This window comes from Apteryx mantelli, chromosome 32, assembly GCF_036417845.1.
Source record: "Apteryx mantelli isolate bAptMan1 chromosome 32, bAptMan1.hap1, whole genome shotgun sequence".
NCBI lineage: Eukaryota > Metazoa > Chordata > Aves > Apterygiformes > Apterygidae > Apteryx > Apteryx mantelli.
In genome coordinates this window covers 1747876-1768336 of record NC_090009.1, presented here as the reverse complement: position 1 = coordinate 1768336, position 20461 = coordinate 1747876, and the positions used below count along the sequence as shown (strand labels likewise).

At 51.8% G+C, this 20461-nt stretch overlaps 3 protein-coding genes across 4 annotated transcripts; all 3 read left to right on the top strand.

The window, feature by feature from the left end:
- Positions 1–82: 82 nt before the first annotated feature.
- On the top strand, positions 83–2032 carry LOC106494504 (E3 ubiquitin-protein ligase TRIM58-like). The gene is made up of 2 exons (XM_013954775.2): positions 83–466; positions 923–2032. Exons 1-2 carry the CDS (start codon positions 394–396, stop codon positions 1441–1443), a joined length of 594 nt encoding a protein of 197 aa, XP_013810229.1. The 5' UTR covers positions 83–393; the 3' UTR covers positions 1444–2032.
- A 563-nt stretch (positions 2033–2595) lies between these two features.
- On the top strand, positions 2596–9811 carry LOC106494515 (butyrophilin subfamily 1 member A1-like). The gene is made up of 7 exons (XM_067313661.1): positions 2596–2971; positions 4211–4321; positions 4777–5121; positions 5676–5954; positions 6585–6683; positions 7822–7854; positions 8825–9811. Exons 2-7 carry the CDS (start codon positions 4219–4221, stop codon positions 9340–9342), a joined length of 1377 nt encoding a protein of 458 aa, XP_067169762.1. The 5' UTR covers positions 2596–2971; positions 4211–4218; the 3' UTR covers positions 9343–9811.
- A 2932-nt stretch (positions 9812–12743) lies between these two features.
- On the top strand, positions 12744–19017 carry LOC106494485 (butyrophilin subfamily 1 member A1-like). Of its 2 annotated transcripts, XM_067313904.1 has the most exons (8): positions 12744–12910; positions 13931–14047; positions 14784–15125; positions 16315–16419; positions 16850–16870; positions 17228–17248; positions 17524–17556; positions 18149–19017. In XM_067313904.1, the coding sequence occupies exons 2-8, from the start codon at positions 13948–13950 to the stop codon at positions 18670–18672; spliced, it is 1146 nt and encodes a 381-aa protein (XP_067170005.1). In that variant the 5' UTR covers positions 12744–12910; positions 13931–13947; the 3' UTR covers positions 18673–19017. The 2 variants fall into 2 exon arrangements, with proteins under 2 accessions (XP_067170005.1, XP_067170006.1); XM_067313905.1 differs by lacking the exon at positions 17524–17556.
- Positions 19018–20461: the final 1444 nt, after the last annotated feature.

Sequence of the window (20461 nt, the reverse complement as noted above, 5' to 3'; positions counted from 1 at the left end):
TGGCTCAGCAGGCTCTTATCTCTAACCTGCAGCTGGCCAGGGGGAGGCATGGGAACTGCATCTCCACAAACAGCCCCATGGGGCCCTGCAGTAACTCCGGGAGGGGAATCCCAAGACAGGCAAAATGGAGATGTGCAACGCAAGGATTAAATGAGATCCCACAACCATGTCAGAGCGTGGGGAGCTGTCGCCAAGATGAAGGCAGAAGGACCCATCCAACAATCTACTTTCCTGGAGTCATCCCACAGGGGACCACTGGCTGTCTAAAAAGAGCTCAAATGCTGTGACTCTTCCATCATTCCCTCCACTTCTCTCACCATTCAGCACTGAGTCTTGCCATCCACTTCCATTTGGGAATCCTGTTGATCAACGTCCTGTGGATTTTCTGCAGACATGCAGGTACCTGAGCTGGAGCTAGAAGAGGGGGAGGCCCAGGCTAATGAAGTGGAGGAGATGAGTGAGAAAGGTGAGTTCCAAGAAGGGAAGAAGAGGGGTGTTGCCCTCTGCTTGGGAAAAAGTTGCTTTCTGTCTCTGATGTGGAAGAGCCATTGCGGGTCAATGCACTTGGGCCTTGTCCTGGCCTGGGCTTGCCATGAGGTTGAGATGTGGTGGCTGCAACATCCCAGCTGGATACCCCTGTCGACCCCATGCCAGAGACATCCAAGCTCCCTCCATGGCCCACTAGGAGAAAGAGGAAATTTGGGGGCATGGATTGACATCTATCTGAGCTGGGTTGTGCCCAGACACACCTGGGAGCATCAGGTGTCACTGAGACTGGGGCAATCCAGTGCCAGGGGTTTTCCCACCCCATGCTGGAGACGCAAGGAGGTGCCTTCTCTTGCCGGGGCAGACATGGGCCACCATGTGTCCCACCTTCTCCAGGACTGCCCCTCCTAACGGTCTTCTCCTCCTCTGTCCCCAGTGGATGTCACCCTGGACCCGGGCACTGCCAATCCCTTCCTGGTCCTGGCAGCAGATCGGCGAGGTGTGAGGCGGGGAGACATGTGGGCTTCGCTGCCTGATGGCCCGGAGAGGTTCACCACCGAGCCCTGTGTGCTGGGCTGCCCAGGCTTCACTGTGGGGCAGCACCACTGGGAGGTGGCGGTGGCCGACGGCGGGGACTGGTGGGCCACTGGGGTGGCTGGAGGATACATCCGGAGGAAAGGCGTCCTCCAGCTTTCCCCCGAAGAGGGGATTTGGGCCGTGGGGCAGTGGTTCGGGCAGTACCACGCTTTCACCCACCCCGACTGGACCCCCCTGCACCTCCACCAGCCCCCCAGGACCATCCGGGTGTCCCTGGACTGCACCAGCGGGCAGGTGGCCTTTGCTGACGCCGAGGACGGAGCCCCCATCTTCACTTTCTCCCTGCTCCTGTGCCCCAGCGAGACCCTGCACCCATGGCTCTACGTTGGGAGCAACTCGTGGCTTGCACTGTGTCCCTGACGTGGTGGGACCGCCAGTGGCCACGGGGCTCCTCCTCGCCAAAAACATGATATATAGGGATATAGCTCTTCTATAGCTATTCCCTATAGCTAGAGGGATATAGGGAATATCCCCTATAGCTCACATTCCTCTATAGCCATTCCCTAGAGCTATAGGGATATAGAGAGATGTAGTTCCTCTATAGCTATTCTCTATAGCTATAGCATATATATATGGATAGCTATTCCTTAGAGCTAAAGGGATATAGGGAATATTCCCTGTAGCGATAGGGATATAGCCATAGAAAACAGGTATAGGGGACTGCGAGCTTCTCCAAAGGGAGCTGGAGCTCCTGATAACACTTCTTTTCTTTTCCATACCTTCAGAGCAGCTCCCTGCCCCCTTTCCAGCCCTCGTTGCCGTGTGCATTGGGCAGGCGTGTTTTCCTTCCAGCTTCTCACCGGAGTTTTTATCCCAAATCCCAAGTGCTGTTTCCGTCTGTAACATGGTCCCCTTCACCTCCCCCCCCCTTTTTGCATTCCAGCATTTTACGCAGGCCCAGATGGAGCCGAAGCGTTAAAAAAAATAAAAAAGCACTTTCCATCTGCCAGCAAGGTCTCGTGGGATGGGGTTTAGTTTCACCTTTACCTGTTTGACCAGCACTTGAACTGTGGTTATTTAAATAAGTGGAGCGATTGCAAGCAGCGCAACACCGTGTACTGTCCCACCCCGGCACCGCTGCCAAGCAGCAAGTCACAACCCAGCAATTCCCACGGCCTCTGCCGCTATTGCAGCAAATTCCTGGCAGCGTTTCTTTGGCTTGGGAAGAGCCAAACCTCTACGTCTTCCTCCCAAAATCCCTGTCACAACCGGGGGAAAAAAATGGCCTGGCGGAAGGCCCAAGTGGGTACCTTAACCCGTTAAAAAAGCAGCGATTATCGTTCCGCAAATTAAATAATTTGAAAGTGCAAACTCCTCTAGCAGTGCGCCGAAAGGCAAATCTGTACCCGGGGGGGGGGGGAACCCCCACGGGCACCCGGCGGCCCCTGGGGGGCTGGGTCGGGGAGGGCGATGGGACTGGGGGGGCTGCGGGGGGGGGGGGAGGGGACAGCGCTCGGCGCTTTCTCTTTCGCTTTCTGGTCTGCGGTGCGAAAGGAGCGAGCGCCGCTGCGGGGAAAGGCGGCGGGTGCCCGGCGGCTCCGGGACCCTCGACGGCTCCGGGACCCCCGGCGGCTCCGGGACCCTCGACGGCTCTGCGACCCTCGACGGCTCCGGGACCCCCGACGGTTCCGGGACCCTCGACAGCTCTGCGACCCCCGACGGCTCCGGGACCCCCCCCCGGCGGCTCCAGGACCCCCCCGGCGGCTCCAGGACCCCCGACAGCTGCAGGACCCTCTGAGGCTGCAGGACCCCCGACAGCTCCGGGACCCTCGACGGCTCCGGGACCCTCAACAGCTCTGGGATCCTCGACGGCTCCGGGACCCCCTGACGGCTCCGGGACCCTCTGGGACTGTGGAACCCCCTGCGACGGTTGTGGGACCCCTGAGAGGTTCGGGACCCCCCTACGGCTACGGGACCCCCGATGGCTGCGGGAACCCCCCCCAATGACTCCGGGACCCCCCCCCCGGGGGGAGCTGCAGGTCCCCTGAGAAGTTAGGGATTCCCCGACGGCTGCAGGTCCCCCCCCAATGGCTGCGGGACCCCCCCAGTGGCTTCAGGACCCCCGACGGCTGCAGGACCCCTGGTGGGTGCAGGACCCCTGACAGCTCCAGGACCCCTTCCCGGGGGCTGCAGCCCCCTGAGAAGTTAGGGATCCCCCAACAGCTGCAGGACCCCCCCCGATGGCTGCAGGACCCCCGACGGCTGCGAAACTCCCCGGCCCTGGGAGACCTCTGACGGATCTGGAACCCCCAATGGCTGCGGGACCCCCCAACGGGTCCAGGACCCCCACCCCTGAGTGTTTCAGGGCCCCCTGACAGCTGTGGGAACCCCCCCCCCCCCATGGCTGCAGGACTCCCTGGCAGCTGCAGGATCCCTGACAGCTGTGGGGGTCCCAGACCCATTGCCAGTCCTGCACTTACCCAGGGTCCTGGACCCATAGATGTCCTGGACTTGTTAGAGGTCCCACAGCCACCCCAGGGGTCCTGGACCCACTGGGGGTCCCACAGCCAGCCGGAGGTCCTGAACGCATGGGAGTCCCAGATCCACCAAGGGTTCCCCAGGCTCGGGGAGTCCCCGATGTGGGGTGGGGGTCTAGGACCCCTGGGGTGGCTGCGGAACCTCCAACAGGTGCAGGACCACAACAAGTCCATGACCACCAAGGCCACTGAAGGACCCCAAATGGGTCCACGACCCCAATGGATCTGGGACCCCTGGGGTGACTGCAGGACCCCCAACGAGTGGCTGCAGAGCACGGGAGTGCTGGAGCCCAGGGAGCTGAGCCAGGTACAGGAACATGCTGGAGCGGGGAAAGAGGGGCTTGAAACTCCTACCCAGGTTCCTTGTCACTGTTTGGGCCAGCAACCTGTGGGAGAAAATCTCAGGATCCGTATATTTTCTGTGGTGGGATTTTTTCCTGCTTTATTTCTCTCCCTTCAGGCTTTGCAGTCTGCTCAAAGCAAAGCTGTCGCCGTGTTTAAATACAGCGACTGCAGAGATCAGCTAAGCATTTTTAAACCCCCCTCTCCACGGACACACTCTCCTTCCTTATCTTTCTGTTCTTCCCACATCTGCTTCACCCGTTGTTTTCTTCTTTTTTTTTTTTTTCTCCCAACCTCTTCCTCTTTAGTAGGTCAGATGGTTGCGAGGGTGAAGCTTCTTTTGTTTTTCCATGCCAGCTGCCCTCTGCCTTGTGTCGTTATCTGCTTCCTGATGCTCTGCATTCCCAAGCTGGAGGCAGGTAGGACCCTGCACTTTTGCTGTGGGTTGGCTGCGTCCTATGCAACTTAAATACATTTAAATGTCAAAGGCGCTGAGAAATTCGGCATGTCACGGTTTTATGGTGGACTCATAAAGATTTAAAGATGTTGAAACAGATTTAATTTGGGCAGATGACTGAGGAAGGAAGCAGGGGACATGACGTCCCCTCGCGTTCCTCCTCGGTCTGCTCCTTTTCCAGCCTGCAGGGACCATGGTGGTTCATGGTGGACTGCAGGGACCGTGGTGGTTCATGGTGGTATACAGGGACCATATTGGTTCATGGTAGACCACAGGGACCATGGTGGTTCATGGTGGGCCGTAGGGACCATTGCGCATAGGCTGCACATCTAATGGCACCCTTTTGAGCTTTGCATTAAATGTGTGCATGCCCTCCTCACTGCCACATTTGGCCCAATATCCTGCTCTGTCCCACAGCTCAATTTTCACGGCGAGGAGCAGACAGCCCCATCCTCCTCGTCACCGTGGGGGCAGACACCGTACTGCCCTGCCGCCTTGCCCTAGCCAGTAGCCCTCGGCCCGTGGAGGTGACCTGGCTGTGGGTGCCGCACTCCTGGCCATGGCATCACAGTCACACAGGGACGGACAGGGACAGCGTGCCAGGACACCGCCAAAGGACAGCGCTGCTGAAGCGCCGGATGTATGGGGGCCATGCAGATTTGAGGCTTTCCAGAGTCAGACCCTCCGACGAGGGACACTACACCTGCTTGGTTCAAAATGGGATCAAATATGAAGGTGCCCGGCTGGAACTGAAGGTGACAGGTTTGTAGCCCGTGGCTGCACAGTCTTGGAGGGAGAACCCTTAAAATTTGATTTTAGACACCTTGGCTGGACATGGCCTTTCCTGAAGCTCCTTGCAACTTTTAAAAGAAAGCTTCTGTTTGGTCTCACCTGAGACACCTCTCTGGTTTTTGTGCAAGAGGGTCCAGGGCAGGTGCAGGCATCAAATACCTCACCCAGGACTGAGTGGATTTTTGGTCATTTCAACTCTTTATCTGTAGGATCGTACAGAGATGATGGTGGGTGACATCACTGGAGGTTTTGCTCCATTTCAAGGGGGTTTATTTTTTTCCTCTGAGCTATTGTCTTTCTCTAAGACAAGTAACTATGAAGCACATCTGATTCTAAAATATAAGCATTATCTCTAAGTAAATATTGGGTTGGAATAAGACTGAAAAACTTATTCTTCTAGTTCGCCCCCATGCAAAATAATTGAAACTCTGCATTGCTGCAGTTTCTGAAATCTGAGAATAAATATCCCTTTTGAAAAAGAGCCCCATTTAACCCCAATTCTGTGTGTGCATGTGTCATCCTAGCCATGGGGTCTGCTCCTTACATCTCCATGGAGAGCTACCAAGGAGGCATCAGAGCTGTGTGTCGATCAGCTGGTTGGTACCCGCAGCCCCGGGTGGTGTGGAGGGATCCCAACCATCAGCTCTTACTGCCACAGTCCCAAACACATTCCCAGGATGAGAGAGGCCTCTTTGAAGTGCGAAGCACCCTTGTTATAACGGGAAACACCACGAAGAACATGTCCTGCGTCGTGAGGAACACCTACCTCAACCAAGAAATGGAAACGGCTTTTCAAACCTCAGGTTGGTTACCCCAACATGGTGCTCCACAGACAGGCAGGGTGAGATTTGGGGAAAGCTAGGGTTTCTCCAGAGATTTGTGGCTGGGATCTGGGATTTCAAAGGTCTGAGTGTGTATTTGGTGGTGAAATATTCCTACTGGTGGTTGCTTGGGTGTAGCTTCATGGCTAAGTTTAGCAACAAGGTGTCAACCGGAGAGCAAAAACCTGTCCAGACTAAATTTCTATAGTACTGCAAATCAGTAGCTCAGTGAAGACACTTTTGCAACAGACGAACAGGGCAGCATCTAAATCCTTTGGTCAGTGAGTCTTGAAATGTCCCATTCAGCTTTGCGAGACGAACAAGACGAAGAAGGAAGGTGGTGGGCCGCAGGTCACCCTGACATGAGAAATGACAATTTTACACAGCGTAGCACTGTGAAGACTCACGGGAGCTGGGATTCAGCACTCTGGTCCCCATCAGGTCTGTAGGATGCACTCACTTAGCACCGTTTCTCTCTCCTGAGGAAACCTGGTTCATTGCTGCAGCTGGTAGAGAAAGAGAGGAATCCTTGCATGTCGTAGGTTAAACCTTAAAATGGAGCAATTTGGGGATATTTCCCTTGCTGTTTTTGTTTTTTTTTTCCTTTTTTAGACTTTTTACAAGATGCCTATCCAGGGATGGCTGTTCCTGCCATGATCCTGACAGTGTTTGGTTTCGTCAGCTTCATTGCGTATCTGTCAAAGACCAAAGGTAAAAGCTTAACCCAGTTTCGAGAGAGGAGGATCTGGGTTATCGGCCTTTAGCAAACCCATCAAGATACAAGGGATGCGCAGGATCATGAGCTTTATCTTCTAAAGCAAATGCAACACTAAATGGGAAGCACGAATGAGCTGGGAAATTGACTTTTCTTGGATTCCTGAAGCTCTTGAGTCAAAAGAGTGAAAGGGAAAAATAAGGAAGAGGTAATTGAGGTTTGGGGCCTTGTGGGAAGGTGGGACATGTCCATCCCCATCATGCTTGGGTGTCCAGTGCCCTGAGTGTGTCGGAGCGAACGCAGCCATGGGAAGCTCCGGGGTCACTCTTGGTCTGACCATTATTGAGGTGCTTTAGCGTTGCAGCAACAACTGGAGGTCCAAGTCCCTGCCCAGTGCTGCCCTTGCTCTTGCAAGGGAGATTTTCAAAATTCAAGACTTAGTAAATCCATAAATGTACAGCTGAAGCATTGCTGATACTCCTCTGCAAGTTGTCACCTAGCTGTCTCCTTTTTTTTTGGGGGGGGGGGCAATGTTTGGTTCTTTAATACCAATTAACTTCCTGTTAGCTAGGCAAAGCCTGAGTTACTGCATAATGCTGGAGGAAGAGCTAAAATTCCTTTATTTTGAAAATGAAAGCCCAGCTGTTTTAGCAGAATACAGTCAAAAGTGGATGTGAAGGATAAGCACCCCCCCCCCCCCATTTTATCAGGCTTATGTACTCTGGGGAGGAGCAAATACTACTTTTGTGACTCCAAGAAGAGATAAATGCAGAAATTAGGCTTTCCTCCCCTCTTCTGCCTATGTTTACTGTCCTGAATTCAGTGGAATTTGGTCGCGGATTCCGATGGGAAAAGGACAAGGGCTATAAATAGTCGCGTGTGTTTGTTTTTGTTGCTCACCCAACTTGCTGATCTGGAGAGACAAGGTTGGTCAGGGTAATTCCGGAGGCAATGAGGCAAGGCATAGGAAAAGGGAGGTGAATTCAGCACCTGAAAGAGCAGTGTAACCTGAATCCACCCAATGCATTGTAATTGCCTTAGTGACATAGCGATAAACTAGTCAAGTGGAACGAGCGTGTTCAGATCACTTTTCATCTGTTGGTTTTTTTTGTTTTGTTTTATTTTTAATTTTAGAGTGGCGGAGATTTGTGGACAAAATGGGAAAAGGTAATTTAAAGCACGTTCAGGAGCTTCCCGCGAGCAGCTCCTGTTGCATCAGCAGGGCCGGGGGAGAGTTTGCCTCCTCTGCCCACTCACGGCTCCCTGGGAACCAAAACCCCCCTTTTTCTGCCTGGTTTTAATTCTCACCTCCTCCTGTTCTTCTCCTCCCCGCTGGCTGCATGGGAGATGTTCACAGCCTGGAGAAAATCCCCAATCCCCAAGCACTTGGGGGAGGGGAAGCAAAAAACGGTGGAGAAAATCAAGATGGTGGGATGAAACTTGGCTTGGCTGCAGCTTCTTGCGGCACCAAGCATGGTCCCGGAGTCAGGTCATGTAAAAGAGCAAAGGGTGGATCTGATGTAGTGTTCTTGGACCCACCTCCAGTGACAAAACACAGTGTTGAGCCAAGTCCTTTCTCAAGCTGCTGCATTTTATAGCGAAGGAAATGATCCTATAAAGATATAGTAATGTCCCATCTTTTATGTAGAAATCTGCCCAACCGAAGGGACAACTGGGGCAAATTATATGTCTGTCTTCTCCAGTGGGTCACCTCTTATTCTCGCCATGTCCTTTCACATTCTCTCCCTCACTCTCCGTCCTCCTGCTTGTTCCTGCTCCGGCTTTGCTGTTTGGGAGGTGCCTGATGCCAGACTCCCTCCCTGAGCAAGGCCTTCGTGACCCTGCCAGGGATTTGGACTGTCAGGAGCAGCAGTGCTCACATCATGCCTACTCTTCTGCTTGCTCTTCAGTCTCAGCCATGGAGGCAGAGACCTGACCACAGACAAGAGCAACCTTGACCCTTCCTGTATGGATTGTGTCTCCTGCTGAGCTTTAATTTCATTCTTTCTTTCCTTCTTTCTTCTTTGAGGACCATATCCCGGCAGGAGGACATAGACATTCCCCGTTGGGTAGGTCCCTGCCACCACCCCAAGCCAAGCTCTGCCCCAATCCGTTGACCTTGCTCTCTCTCTCGCAGCAAACATGACCCTGGATCCGGACACAGCTCACCCTTGGCTGCTCCTCTCCGAAGACGGCAGAGGCGTGAGGTGGGGAGAAGAGCAGCAAGAGCGGCCCGAGAGGCCAGAGCGATTCGACACGTGGTGCTGCGTGCTGGGCCGCGAGGGCTTCGCTGCGGGCAGACATGCTTGGGAAGTGACAGTGGGCAGTGGGAAGAGCTGGGGCGTGGGACTGGCCAGGGCCTCTCTGAAGAGGAAGGGGCGAACCTACCTGAGCCCCAAGGAGGGGGTCTGGGCGGTGGTGAAGCTGGAGGATGTGTTTCGGGCTCTCACCTCCCCTGAACGCACCCCACTGCCACAGAGCTTCATCCCCAGAAGGATCCGCGTGTCCCTGGAGTACGACAAGGGGCAGGTGGCCTTTTCTAATGCAGAGACTGATGCCCCCATCTTCACTTTCCCACTAGCCTCGTTCAGGGGGGAGAAGATCCATCTTTGGCTCTGGGTGTGGGGTAAAAGCTGGCTCAGATTGTCTCCCTGAAATGCCTCTCAGAGGACCTGTATGAGTCTGGCCTTGGTCGTTTCATGGTCTCGCTGCTTCTCAAGGACATCTTTCTTGAAGACTTCCTCCTGAATCAATTCGATGACCCTGGAAGATCAGTGTTTTTGGATTGATCTGTCAAACAATGGGCAGCCAGCAAGCACTGAGATGAAGCAGGGGAAACCCTCCAGCCGCCACTTCTGCCCGCAAATGGGACCAAGTTGGGCCAGTTTGTGATGTGATCTTTCTTGCAGTTGTATCTTTCCCGACCCTGGGAGCATATGTCCCTCGCTTCAACAGTTAATGGGGAGAGTTGATAGCCAGTGCTGGGCCTTTCTTGCCATGCTTCTTCTGGTTGTGTTGGGTGAGAGAGGCTGTTCAAAAGAGATCGTCTTCCAAGCTACCAGGACTGTCTCCTGGTGTGAGCGCGGGCAAGCACTGGGCTCTAAATAAAGGACTTTACACTTCCCCTGGGAGCGCTTTGAGCTCTTTTCCTGCAGTATCTATGTCTGCAAAGGGTGACGTTTGCTCCTGGTCCTAGTGGCAGCTTCTTTGGGTGCTGGTTGAAGAGGATAGCTCCAGATCACTTCCATCGTTTCTGTGCATTTTTTCATTTGGTTTCTTTTTTCCAAACTGTTCATGCTGTGGTTACTAGGGTCTTTGCAAAGATGGGGAAGTTCTCCCAAATGTACTTCCACTTTAGAGGGTGGGGGAGGCTCTGCTGCCTGGTGTCCATGAAGGAGGCATCTGGTGAGGGTTAGTGAGCAGAGATGGCACCAAAGGGAGCATCCAAAAGAGTTGTATTCATTTCCATGCACTGTTTCCCCATGTCAGGGTGCTCTGAGAAAAAACAGTGTTTTGGAGCATCCTTCCCGGGGCAATTTGCCCAATCCTTGGGGTCTCTGATGACCTGGGTCTCACTGGATCTGCTGCTGCCTGCCCCCATCTGTAACCATACCTGCTCACATGTTTAGGGGCTGTTATGGACCCATCTGAGAGCTTCCCACACCATCCACTGCAGTCACCATTGCCACACAGTGCAGGCACAGTGCTTTACACCACATTTCCCCAGAAAACCAACACGAGAGTATGAATTATTAGCACAGAAATAAGTTTTCTTGACATCATGTAGGTTGCTGCAAAGGGTCTGTCTTCTCTCCAGCTGCCTATCTTTGGATGGCCTTGAATAATCATTGGGATCTGAACCCCAGGATAAATGGCTCCGTGGTAGCCCTTCTCATGCAACAGCCACCCAACTTCAATGCTTCCACCTCAGGCTCATGGTTACTGCAATAATTAGCTCAAAACTAGATCTGTGAGCTCAATATTTTTTCCACGTTCCTCCCCTTTTTTGACTATTTTTTGCTCCAGGCTTGTTACTTCTGCCACAGCAACACAGCCCTGAAACATGGCGTTGGCTGGAGCTCTTCCCTTCCCAACCCACGACTGGTTTTAACATTGTGTCTCTCCTCCCTGCCAGCCATGGGCTCTGCTGCAGCCAGTCTTTCTGTGCTTTCTTACTCAAAATCTTGCTCAAAATCTTGTTTTGGGGGCAAAGAGGAAGCACACCTTGTGTTTGGTCCCACTGCTGCTTCCTCACTGCAGGTCTTTTTAATACTGCCGGGGCAATCTCTTATTCTTTTTACCTTGTCACCCTCCTTTTCTGTCTTTTCCCCATTTCTTCTGATTTAGCAAAGGAAACAGTATGCATTGGCTCAAGGTTCTTCCTCTTCCTGACAGTTTCCATTAGTTTATGATTATTCATTTTCCCCCAGATGACTCTCGTATTCGGATCTCTAACACATCCCACACTCAGGTCATCAGCAACAGCTTTTTTAAATGCAGCCTGGTAAGAATTTGGGGCTGGTCCACTTGCGTTATTTAAAATACCACCAACAGAACCTAATAACTTTTTCTGCTCTAAAATATATTTCTCCACTTTCATGACACAATTTTCCAATTTCCGACCTTCCTCTGAAAGCCCACATACCCGTTCCCGCTCACTGCGGCTGGCGCAGCAGCGACTCCCTGATATGAGAGTTAGTTTGGCTTTTAATTCCTGTTTTTCGCCCATAATTGCCTGGGTTTGTTCACATGCTTCTTAATGCTGTATAACTGTCATAGAGCTGCAACTCCTTCCTGAATTTTGCCCTCTTCTAGCTAGTTCAGTAGGTTTCTATTTCAATTTCTGGTTTGCATTTCCTGTCTTTATATTCCGATTTTCCCTCCCTAGTCCATTTGCTAACCACACTGCCCACACTTTCTGGGAGAAAAATTGGAACTTGGCAGTTTTCTTTAATTCTGCAAATTCTTGCTCAGCTTGCTCAATGCTTTTGGAAGGATCCCAGTCCCAAGGGTTTGGTCCTCACTGAATAACCCCGTTCCTCAGCTCTGACATTTCTTGCAAAAACGTGGCAGGGGATGTGTGTGTGGTCTGGGGTCAGAAAAATGCACTGCTTTTGCTCTTAATTGCCATGTTTTCTTTTGCTTTGTTTTTCTTGGCGCTCTTACAAACGTGCCTGGCTTTCTGTGTTTTTGCAGAAAAGCCTGCCCAAAAAGGACAGCTGCTGCATCCTCCACCAATTTATTATGCTCAAAATCTTGTTTCTGGGCAAAGAGAATGCACACCTTGCATATAAATAAAGCCAAGAACTTAGTATAACCAAAATCACAAAGGTCTTATTATCAGTCCAGATCTAATTATTACAGAAAAAGAAGGAATAATGCAGTTAAAATTACACACATTTCATGCTTTCTACCTCTTTTCCTGCGGTTGTACTTGCACCTTGTGCTGCTCCTCAGGGTCCTGAGCTCAAGGGTTTCATTTTGGTGGCACTGGGATGTCACAGCTCATTTTTATATGTTTGCTAATGTTATAAGTGTTATTCGCTTTTGCACCTTTGCTCATTCTTTTTTGGTCGGCAGCTCCGTGTTGCGTCTGTATTTGCTATATACGGTGCCTTTTATGCATGTTAGATGCTATTTCGTTGCTCTCCTTGTTACCCCTAAACCACTTTTGCCCAATTTTGCGTTTCTTTAACTGCCCGTGGGTGAGGTGCTCGTAGCCGCATGGTTACCAGTGCCAAGGCAGTGCCCCATCATTATAGTCCCATGTCTGTGCTCTTCCGCGTCACCACTTTGCAAGGCCTCTGCTACTGCGCCAGGCTCCGCTTCTGTGTTTGAGTCATAAAACCAGGGTGCCCCCACACCAAGATAAGCAAAAATAAAGCAAATTAGCCATCATCAGCCGATCCCTCAGCAAAATTGCTGCCACCACTCAACCAGGTGGAGCAAAGCAAGGAAAGGTCTGGCCAAGCTGCTGAGCCACTGGAAGTGGCTGCTCCCATATGAGCAGGCTCTAATCTCCCCACGCAGCCAGGCTGGAAAGTGCGGCAGTAATGTCCCCACCCGCGTGATCACTTTAATCTTCATTTTTTATCTGTGGCAAGTGCTGAAGAGGCAAAAACATTTCTTTAGTGGCGACTATGACTTGCTAACGGAAAGTCACCAAACACTCAAAAACTGGAGAATTTGAGAAGTGACTGCAGTTTCCAGGAGCACCGAACTGGTAAGGGACAATTTTCTGCCTGGAAATGCCTCCCTGCAACAAGTGCTTATTGCTTCTACTGCTCATGTATAGAAAAAAATCATAAAAATCCTAATTGCCCCCTCTGCCTGCAAATGCGGCACACGTGCACTGGCATGGGGAGCTGTTGCACAGGAGCAAAGTGGGTAGAGCTGGGAGTTGGGTCTCACCCAGCTTTGGCTGTTCACCTCCCCCAGGAGCAGGTCGTCCCGACTCCCTTTATAGCTGAGAGGAGGAAATAGCAGCCCTTAAAGCAACTTCTCCAGCTCCCTGCGGTTTCCGTCTCTCTCTCTCTGGCTGCAATGCACCGAAGACCTTTGCCCTTTTCCGCTGCTGTCATCATTTGCTGAGTTTTCTTCCCCTGGAGGCAGCCGATGTCCGTTTCTTCATATGAACAATTTCTTTGTGTCTTACACATACAGACATTATGAATTCGGCTGCATTCCTTGCCATTACTGTCACATGCATGGAAACAGTGATTTTAATGGCATGCGGTTTACGGGTTATGAATAAGGGAGTGGTTCCAAAAATGGGTGTCCGGCTTTTGTTTTAGGAAGGGGAGAGCACTGGAGAAGGCTGAGGGAGCAGGCAGAAGACATCGCAAAACCATAATTTGTGAACCGCAGTCAAGCCTGTGTGCAGTCCCCTGCCCAGGGGACCATCCCTCCTGCCCCAGTGGCCTCCCAGGGTCATGGTCTGACAGTGTCAAGCATGCTTGCAGCGAAACCCCCCCAAGAAACACACAGTCTTCGCCTTCCAGGCCTTATTGCAGTACAAATAAATGATGTGATTTATCCTTCTTTCTCTTGCCCCATCAGAGTGCTGTCACCACTGGCTTTGCTTTACCTGTAGCCTTGCATTAGCAAAGCAAAAAGCACAGGTGGAAAACCGGCAGGTCTTGCAGTAAGTCAGGGAAAAGAAATAAGGTGGTGCTGGTACTGCCTGCACATCAAATTGCCGTAATCACTCTGTTTTCTTTGCTTCCTCCTCTCTTCTCACTAGGTTGATGCACAGGGAAGATGTGGTTTCTCTCCTTCTGCAGGAGTTTGGACATCAAGTCTCCCCTGCCTGGCTTCATCATGTATTTCACAGCTTCCCTCATTCCAAAGCTGGAAGCAGGTAGGTGTCCTCACTGCTCCTGCAGGCTCCTAGAGGATCAATTCGCCTTTATCTGAGATTGTACATGATCTCCACCACTCAAGTAACCAAAAAATAAGGAATGAAGCCTCTTTTTGCCATCAGCTTTTAAGGTTGGGTCCCAAATCCCTTTCAAGGTTCAAACCTCATTCACAGAGTCACAGAATGGCTGAGGTTGGAAAGGACCTCTGGAGATCATCTAGTCCAACCCCCCTGCTCAAGCAGGGTCACCTAGAGCACCTTGCCCAGGACGCTGTCCGGACGGGTTTTGACTATCTCCATCCAAAGCATTGGGAAGGGCAGCACTGAGATGCATTCTTCAAACCTTAAATAGCAAAGGAGAGCAAGTCCGCCACAGGGTCCCAAAAGCACCAAGAGTCATTCCCCTGGTTTCAGCAGGGTTTGAACTGGACTTCAGCTCCTCCTTGCCCAGAGAGGTTGTAGAGTCTCCATCCTTGGAGATATTCAAAAGCTGTCTGGACACAGTCCTGGACAACGTGCTCTAGGTGACCTTGCTGGAGCAGGGGATTTGGACTAGATGGTCTCCAGAGGTCCCTTCCAACCTCAACCATTCTGTGATTCTGTGAATATCTCCTCCAGCTTCTTGCTCCTGATGGCCTGGCTTGAGATTACATGACATTGCAGAAGGGAGATGCAGACGAGCCTCATGCAGGTGCCCACGTTTGCCCTGACAGTTCTGCCCTGCTCCTCTCCACAGCCCCGTTCACACTGGCAGGACCCACCAGCCCCGTGGCAGCGGTCGCAGGCCAGGGCATCGTGTTACCCTGCAGCCTGCATCCCCGGAGGAGCGCTGCTAACATGACGGTGAGGTGGACCCGAGTTGCTGATGTTGTGCACCACTACGGCAGCGGGCAGGACCAGCATGAGGAGCAAGGGCCGAGCTACCGTGGGAGGACAGGCCTGTCCAAAGAGGGTCTCGCCAGTGGGAGTGCAGCACTGAGCATCACCACAGTCAGGCACGCCGATGAAGGCCAGTACGTCTGTTTTGTTCAAGATGGTTCTGATTATGAACGTGCCACGATGACCCTGGAAGTAGCAGGTCCGTAGCTCAAATCCGTGTTTCCAGGGGACGAAGGTCCTTGGGGTTTCTCTTCTGCATGCCCTTGCCCAGATCATTTATTCCCAAGCAGAAACTCCAGAGAGTCCCATTTGGAAACATGATAGGGGATCCCTAAAGCAGCTTCATGCTTTTGAAAATATAAACACACCTTGGCCGTGTGCTCCCATGTCTTCTCCTGGACCCAAATTCCTGTGACAGGCTGAGATGGTCACCGCCACTAGGACAGAATTCATCCCCTTTTGGGGGTTTGTTTCCAAACAACCCAAGTTCACCAGGATCCACCAGAATCTGTCAGACCACAGCAGCACAAGGGCTGGCAGAAGGGAGCAGTGGGAATGGACCCAAGGGGACAGGGAAGATGCAAATATTCAAATGTCTTACCCCTCTTCCATGGAAAACACCCCAAAGCAAATATTGCAATGGAGAACATGAGCAGTGGAGAAGCATTTCTGTGTCCCTAAGCCATGCGGGGTTGTGACCCACCAAAAACATAATGTGGACACTGGTGTTTTCCATAGCAGGAATAGTCAGACCTCACCAGCCTGTATGCAGGTGGGAATGCACAATGAGGGTGGAGAAAGACCTCCCCAGTGCACAAAACAGGGAGGAGGCCCCACCTCCCAAAACGAGCATCAAAATCAAAATAAATTGCCAACACAGAAATACTCAGAGCCAGCAAATCCAGAAAATTCCTCCTGGAAATGATAAGCTCAGTTGCTCTTTGCTTCCACTCTTCGCCATGGAGCAGAGCTTCAGCTCTCATGATTTTCTCTGCGGAGCAGCCATGTCGAGAACTTTCTGCATTTTCCACCCGCAGAGCACAGCGTAGTTCAGATTAGACCCTGCAGAACTAGAGGAAGCATTTAGAGGCACAGCTTATTGCTGTAGATCTGGGTTTTTTCACCCTAGGAAAGGGGCCAATTATCAAAAGCCATGTTTAGACCAAAAAAAAAAGCTAATTTCTGTGTATTCTTACACTATCTTAACCAAAAATTAAGACCAAACAATTGGAATAAGCCTCAAATTTTCCCCCCAGTGTTTAGTAGTAGAGCTAGCACTGTAACCCCCACCTCCCCGCTGCCTTCCCTTTTTTCAGACCAGTGCCTCTAAGGATGGATTTCCACTATTTTTTTCTACTATTTTCTATTTTTTCTGGGTTTTTTTTCAGCTCCCTTTTCTCTAGGAGTGTTTCCCTGGACGGTGGCTCTGATTGTGGCCCTGGTGGCTTGGATGGGGTCCCTTGGCCTCATCGTTTACCTGCTTAAAACTAAAGGTAAAATCTTAATGGAGGAGAGGGAGGACGCGTCTGATGGGGAAGAGGTTGTCTTAAAGTGCGTGAAAATAGAAAGGAGAGCGACCAGGACACCTGAGTCACAGGTCTTACAAATTAAATAGAAGAACGTTGAAAAGGGCTCATGGGTGACTTAGATGTATTAAATGCATTAAAGACTCCAAGTGAAGAGAAAAGGGGAGGAAAAAGGAGAAAAGGAAGAAGAGAGATGGTTGCGTGGGAAGGAAGAAGAGCCAGGAGGACCCAACTTCCCTCAATTTTCCATCTCACCCTTCATCTTCTTTGGAAACACATTTTCCATAAGGCACTGTAGGGAAAGACATGACAGATAGGGATAAGAAAGGGAGAGCACCGAATTCTTGGAATAGAAATTCTTTTGCTGATAACATATTCTTTGTGGTTTGTTTTCCAGCGAGACAGTCTGCAGAATGGGGTGAGTCTCTTTCTTCCACCCACTTCCAACCAGCAAAGTCGTGTCCCCATGGCAATGTTTTCTTTGGGGTTTTCTTCTGATGAGATTTCATGAAAAGTATATCCACATCTGAAGTTGGCCAAGAGTGAGACTGTAAAGTTTCGTATCGCAAGGCAACAGGAAATAATTTAATATATTGTCTAAAAGTCCATAGTGATTTTCACTCCTTCCCTGGAGGCATCCCCGCATTTAACGTTGTCCAGCGATGGGATGCAAACAAAACAATCTGAAGAGCAGGGCACAGGACCAGATCTGTCCTTCCCAAATAGCAAATTCATTTTTTGTAACCGCTTTTTCTTTATGAATTATTTCTTACAGGCAAAAAAGCTGCAGAACTTGGTAAGTCTCTTTCCCGCTTGCAACGCCTTCGCCCTATGGGGGGGGTTCTTTGTTCTCTGTCTTTTCCCCACATTTTAATTACTGCGTGTTAGGGAATTAGTAGCACCTTAGCTGAGCAACTGCAACACATTACTAAAAGAATTAATTAAAAGAAGTAATTGGCATCACCTTCTGCTGCCGCTGTAAACCCAAAAGCATGATGACTGGCAAGAAAACCCTGTAAATGGAATATGTCGCGGTCGCGTCTCACCTCCCACCATGTGGTTGGTTTGCAGAGTGGAGAAGACGCGTCATGCCCATCCAGAAAGGTGAGCAAGCGTCGTGTCTCCTGAAACAAAGCAGAAGTTGTATTGCGGCCCATATGGGGTGTCCAAGGAGATGGTGGGATCTCCACCCTTGGAGGTGTTCAAAGCCTGACCCTGAGCAGCCTGGGCTAGTTGGACTTGCTCTGAGCAGGAGGTTAGCTTGGACTCCAGAGGTCTGGTCCCACCTCAATTCTTCGGTGATTATGGGGTTGGCCTGGAGACCTCCAGAGGTCCAGTCCCACCTCAATTATTTGGTGATTATGACTGATTTCCCATGTTCTGGACACAGTCACAACCTGATATTGGGTGAGTCCCTGGCCAGTCCCATGAGGGGCACAGCACGTCCTCTTACTAGATCACCGTGATGGCAAATGCCTTTCAGCTGTGACAGCAAAAGCATGCAAGTCCCAGGCAGGAAAATTTCAGGAGAAATTTCCTAAGAGCTCAGAGCTGCTTTTCTGCGGTCCTGGGCACAAGCCAGAGGAAAGCAATGGCCTGATTCCCACCAAGCTTGGGCAGATCCCACCAGATACTGCAAAACCCCTGCAGGAAGGGGGTCTTCTCCTGATGCTCTGCCTCCCTCTCCCCCCTGCAGCCGACGTGACGTGGGATCCCGACACGGCTCACCCTCTCCTCCACCTCTCTGTGGATGGGAGACGCGTGGAACGGAGGGAGACGCCGCAGCTTTTGTCCCAGCACCCGGAGCGATTCGACACTGAGCGCTGTGTGCTGGGGGGCAAGGGCTTCACCGGGGGGCGGCACACTTGGGCGGTGGAGGTGGCGGAGGGAGGACACTGGTGGGCGGTAGGGGTGGCTGCGGGGTCCGTGAGGAGGACGGGGAGCTTCGCCTTCAGCCCCGAGGACAAGATCTGGGCAGTGGGGAAGCTCATGGGCCACCACCGAGTCTTCACGGCTCCTCACCCCATGCCACTGCCACTGGACCATGTGCCCCAGAGGATCCAGGTTCTTCTGGACTATGCTACGGGCCAGGTGGTGTTCTCCGATGATGATAGTTGGGCCACGATCTTCATTTTCCCTCTGTCCCCATCTGCCGGAGAGAGGCTCTACCCTTGGCTTTGGCTGGGGGAGGCTGGAACCCACCTCAGGGTCTGCACCTGAGCCAGGAGGAGAAACTGCCTCCTCAGCACCAACCCAACAAAATCTGGAGGCCGGCGCGTCCTTTTTTCTGTCCTTTGGGACAAGTTCCCATCTTCTTGCAGACTTTCTGTCATGCCACAGTGTTGGCAGAGCCACCGCTGCTCCAAGCAAGGAGGAGAAGCCAGAACGGGGAGAATTAGGACCTTCTCTGCCTCACCAGGAAAGACACGTGGAGCAGATGTTAATGCGTGTGTATTACGTGCTCTTTGGCCCAACTTTCATATCACAGGGATTTGATCCCAAATAATGCAATTGCTGGAATTATGATTAAAAACAACCAAAAAAAGAGTGCTCACAACTACATTACAGACGCATGTTTTCTCCGTGCATCTTTCCGTGCTTTCCACAACCGGCCGGCGTGCAGTGTTGCAAGGGCATCCAGGCTTCTCCAAGATGCAGAGAGGCATTGTGGGTGGCTTTTATCTCTGGGGAATTTATTGTCGGGCCAGTCCACACTTTACCAAAACACTCATTATTAGTCCGATGTCAATAATGACATTTATAAGCCACTTCGCCCCCAAAATTTCCAGGCTGGAAGGGAGGCAGCTGCAGGGGAACATGAAGGAGGTCTAGAAATAACGAAGGAGAAGGTAAGTTGGGACCTGCTTAACGTCTCTCGAAGCTGGAACCAAGGTCATCTTGGGACAGATTTAGTTAACGAGTAGAAGGTGACGGACACAGCAAGTTTCCATTGGGCCGAAAAATCATTTGGCTGCAGGGATGGAGGAAATGATTGAATGAAATGAATGAAAAAAGGAATGAATAACTCTGAGGGTCATTAAATGCATCTCCTCTTCCTTGGGGTACACGTGAACTGCATGTCATTAGGGGACAGGAGACTCCACTGAGGGGGGGGGGGTATTTCCCCGCAAAAAGGAGAAATCTTCAACGTTTAGGCCCATGGGGTGCAGGCGAGCTTGGAGACAAGCTTAAATAATCCAAAAAAGAAACCATCAAGAAGGTCTCCTCCACCAAGCCAGGCACCAGTTTCATTTTCCTGGGTTCATGACTTGGCTTTTCGCCCCCAAAAACGTAACGGGGGCGTTCCTGAAAGGGGAGGCGAATCGCCGTGCCCCCTGCACTGGGCACAGTCGTGGAGGGAGAGGCTGATGTAAACACAAAACTCTGGGATTTCAGCCCAGAATTTGCCCTTCCTCCTGCATATTTCGACTTTATTTATCTTATATCCATAGGGTCCCTGCAGACCCTATAGGGCCCCATAGACCTCCCTGACCCTGTAGGGTCCACCTAACCCTGTGGTCCACCCTTGCGCTGTAGACCCCTGCCACCCTTAGGACCCCCAGCATAACCCCTCCCAACTCCATAGGGCCCCCATAGACCCCCCCAACCCCATAGAGTCTCCCCTAACCTTGTGGTCCTCCCCTGTCCCATAGATCCCTCCACCCTTAGGACCCCCTATATATGACCCCCAAACCCCATAGAGCCCCCATAGACACCCCAGACCCCATAGGACCCTCCCAACCCCATTGCCCCCCCAGCCCCATAGTCCACCCCAGACCCTTAAGACCACCTGGACCCCCCATAGACCCCCCCAGACCCCATAGGGCTCCCATAGACCCCCCCTAGACCCTTAGGACCCCCTGGACCCCCCCAGAACCCATAGGGTCCCTCTGACCCTGTGGTCCCCCAAGGCCTATAGACCCCCCTATCCTTATAGCCCCTACAGGTCACCCCCAGACCCTATAGGGTCCACGTAGATCCCCTCCAGACCCCATAGGGTCTACTGAAC

Bases quoted from the DNA above. Each gene is read 5' to 3' on its own strand.
- LOC106494504 (XM_013954775.2), top strand. From the start codon at position 394: ATGCAGGTACCTGAGCTGGAGCTAGAAGAGGGGGAGGCCCAGGCTAAT. The intron at 467-922 runs GTGAGTTCCAAG...CTCTGTCCCCAG, and splicing joins GGAGGAGATGAGTGAGAAAG to TGGATGTCACCCTGGACCCG.
- LOC106494515 (XM_067313661.1), top strand. From the start codon at position 4,219: ATGGTTGCGAGGGTGAAGCTTCTTTTGTTTTTCCATGCCAGCTGCCCT. The intron at 5,122-5,675 runs GTTTGTAGCCCG...GTGTCATCCTAG, and splicing joins GCTGGAACTGAAGGTGACAG to CCATGGGGTCTGCTCCTTAC. The intron at 6,684-7,821 runs GTAAAAGCTTAA...TTTTAATTTTAG, and splicing joins GTATCTGTCAAAGACCAAAG to AGTGGCGGAGATTTGTGGAC.
- LOC106494485 (XM_067313904.1), top strand. From the start codon at position 13,948: ATGTGGTTTCTCTCCTTCTGCAGGAGTTTGGACATCAAGTCTCCCCTG. The intron at 15,126-16,314 runs GTCCGTAGCTCA...GTTTTTTTTCAG, and splicing joins GATGACCCTGGAAGTAGCAG to CTCCCTTTTCTCTAGGAGTG. The intron at 16,420-16,849 runs GTAAAATCTTAA...TTTGTTTTCCAG, and splicing joins TTACCTGCTTAAAACTAAAG to CGAGACAGTCTGCAGAATGG.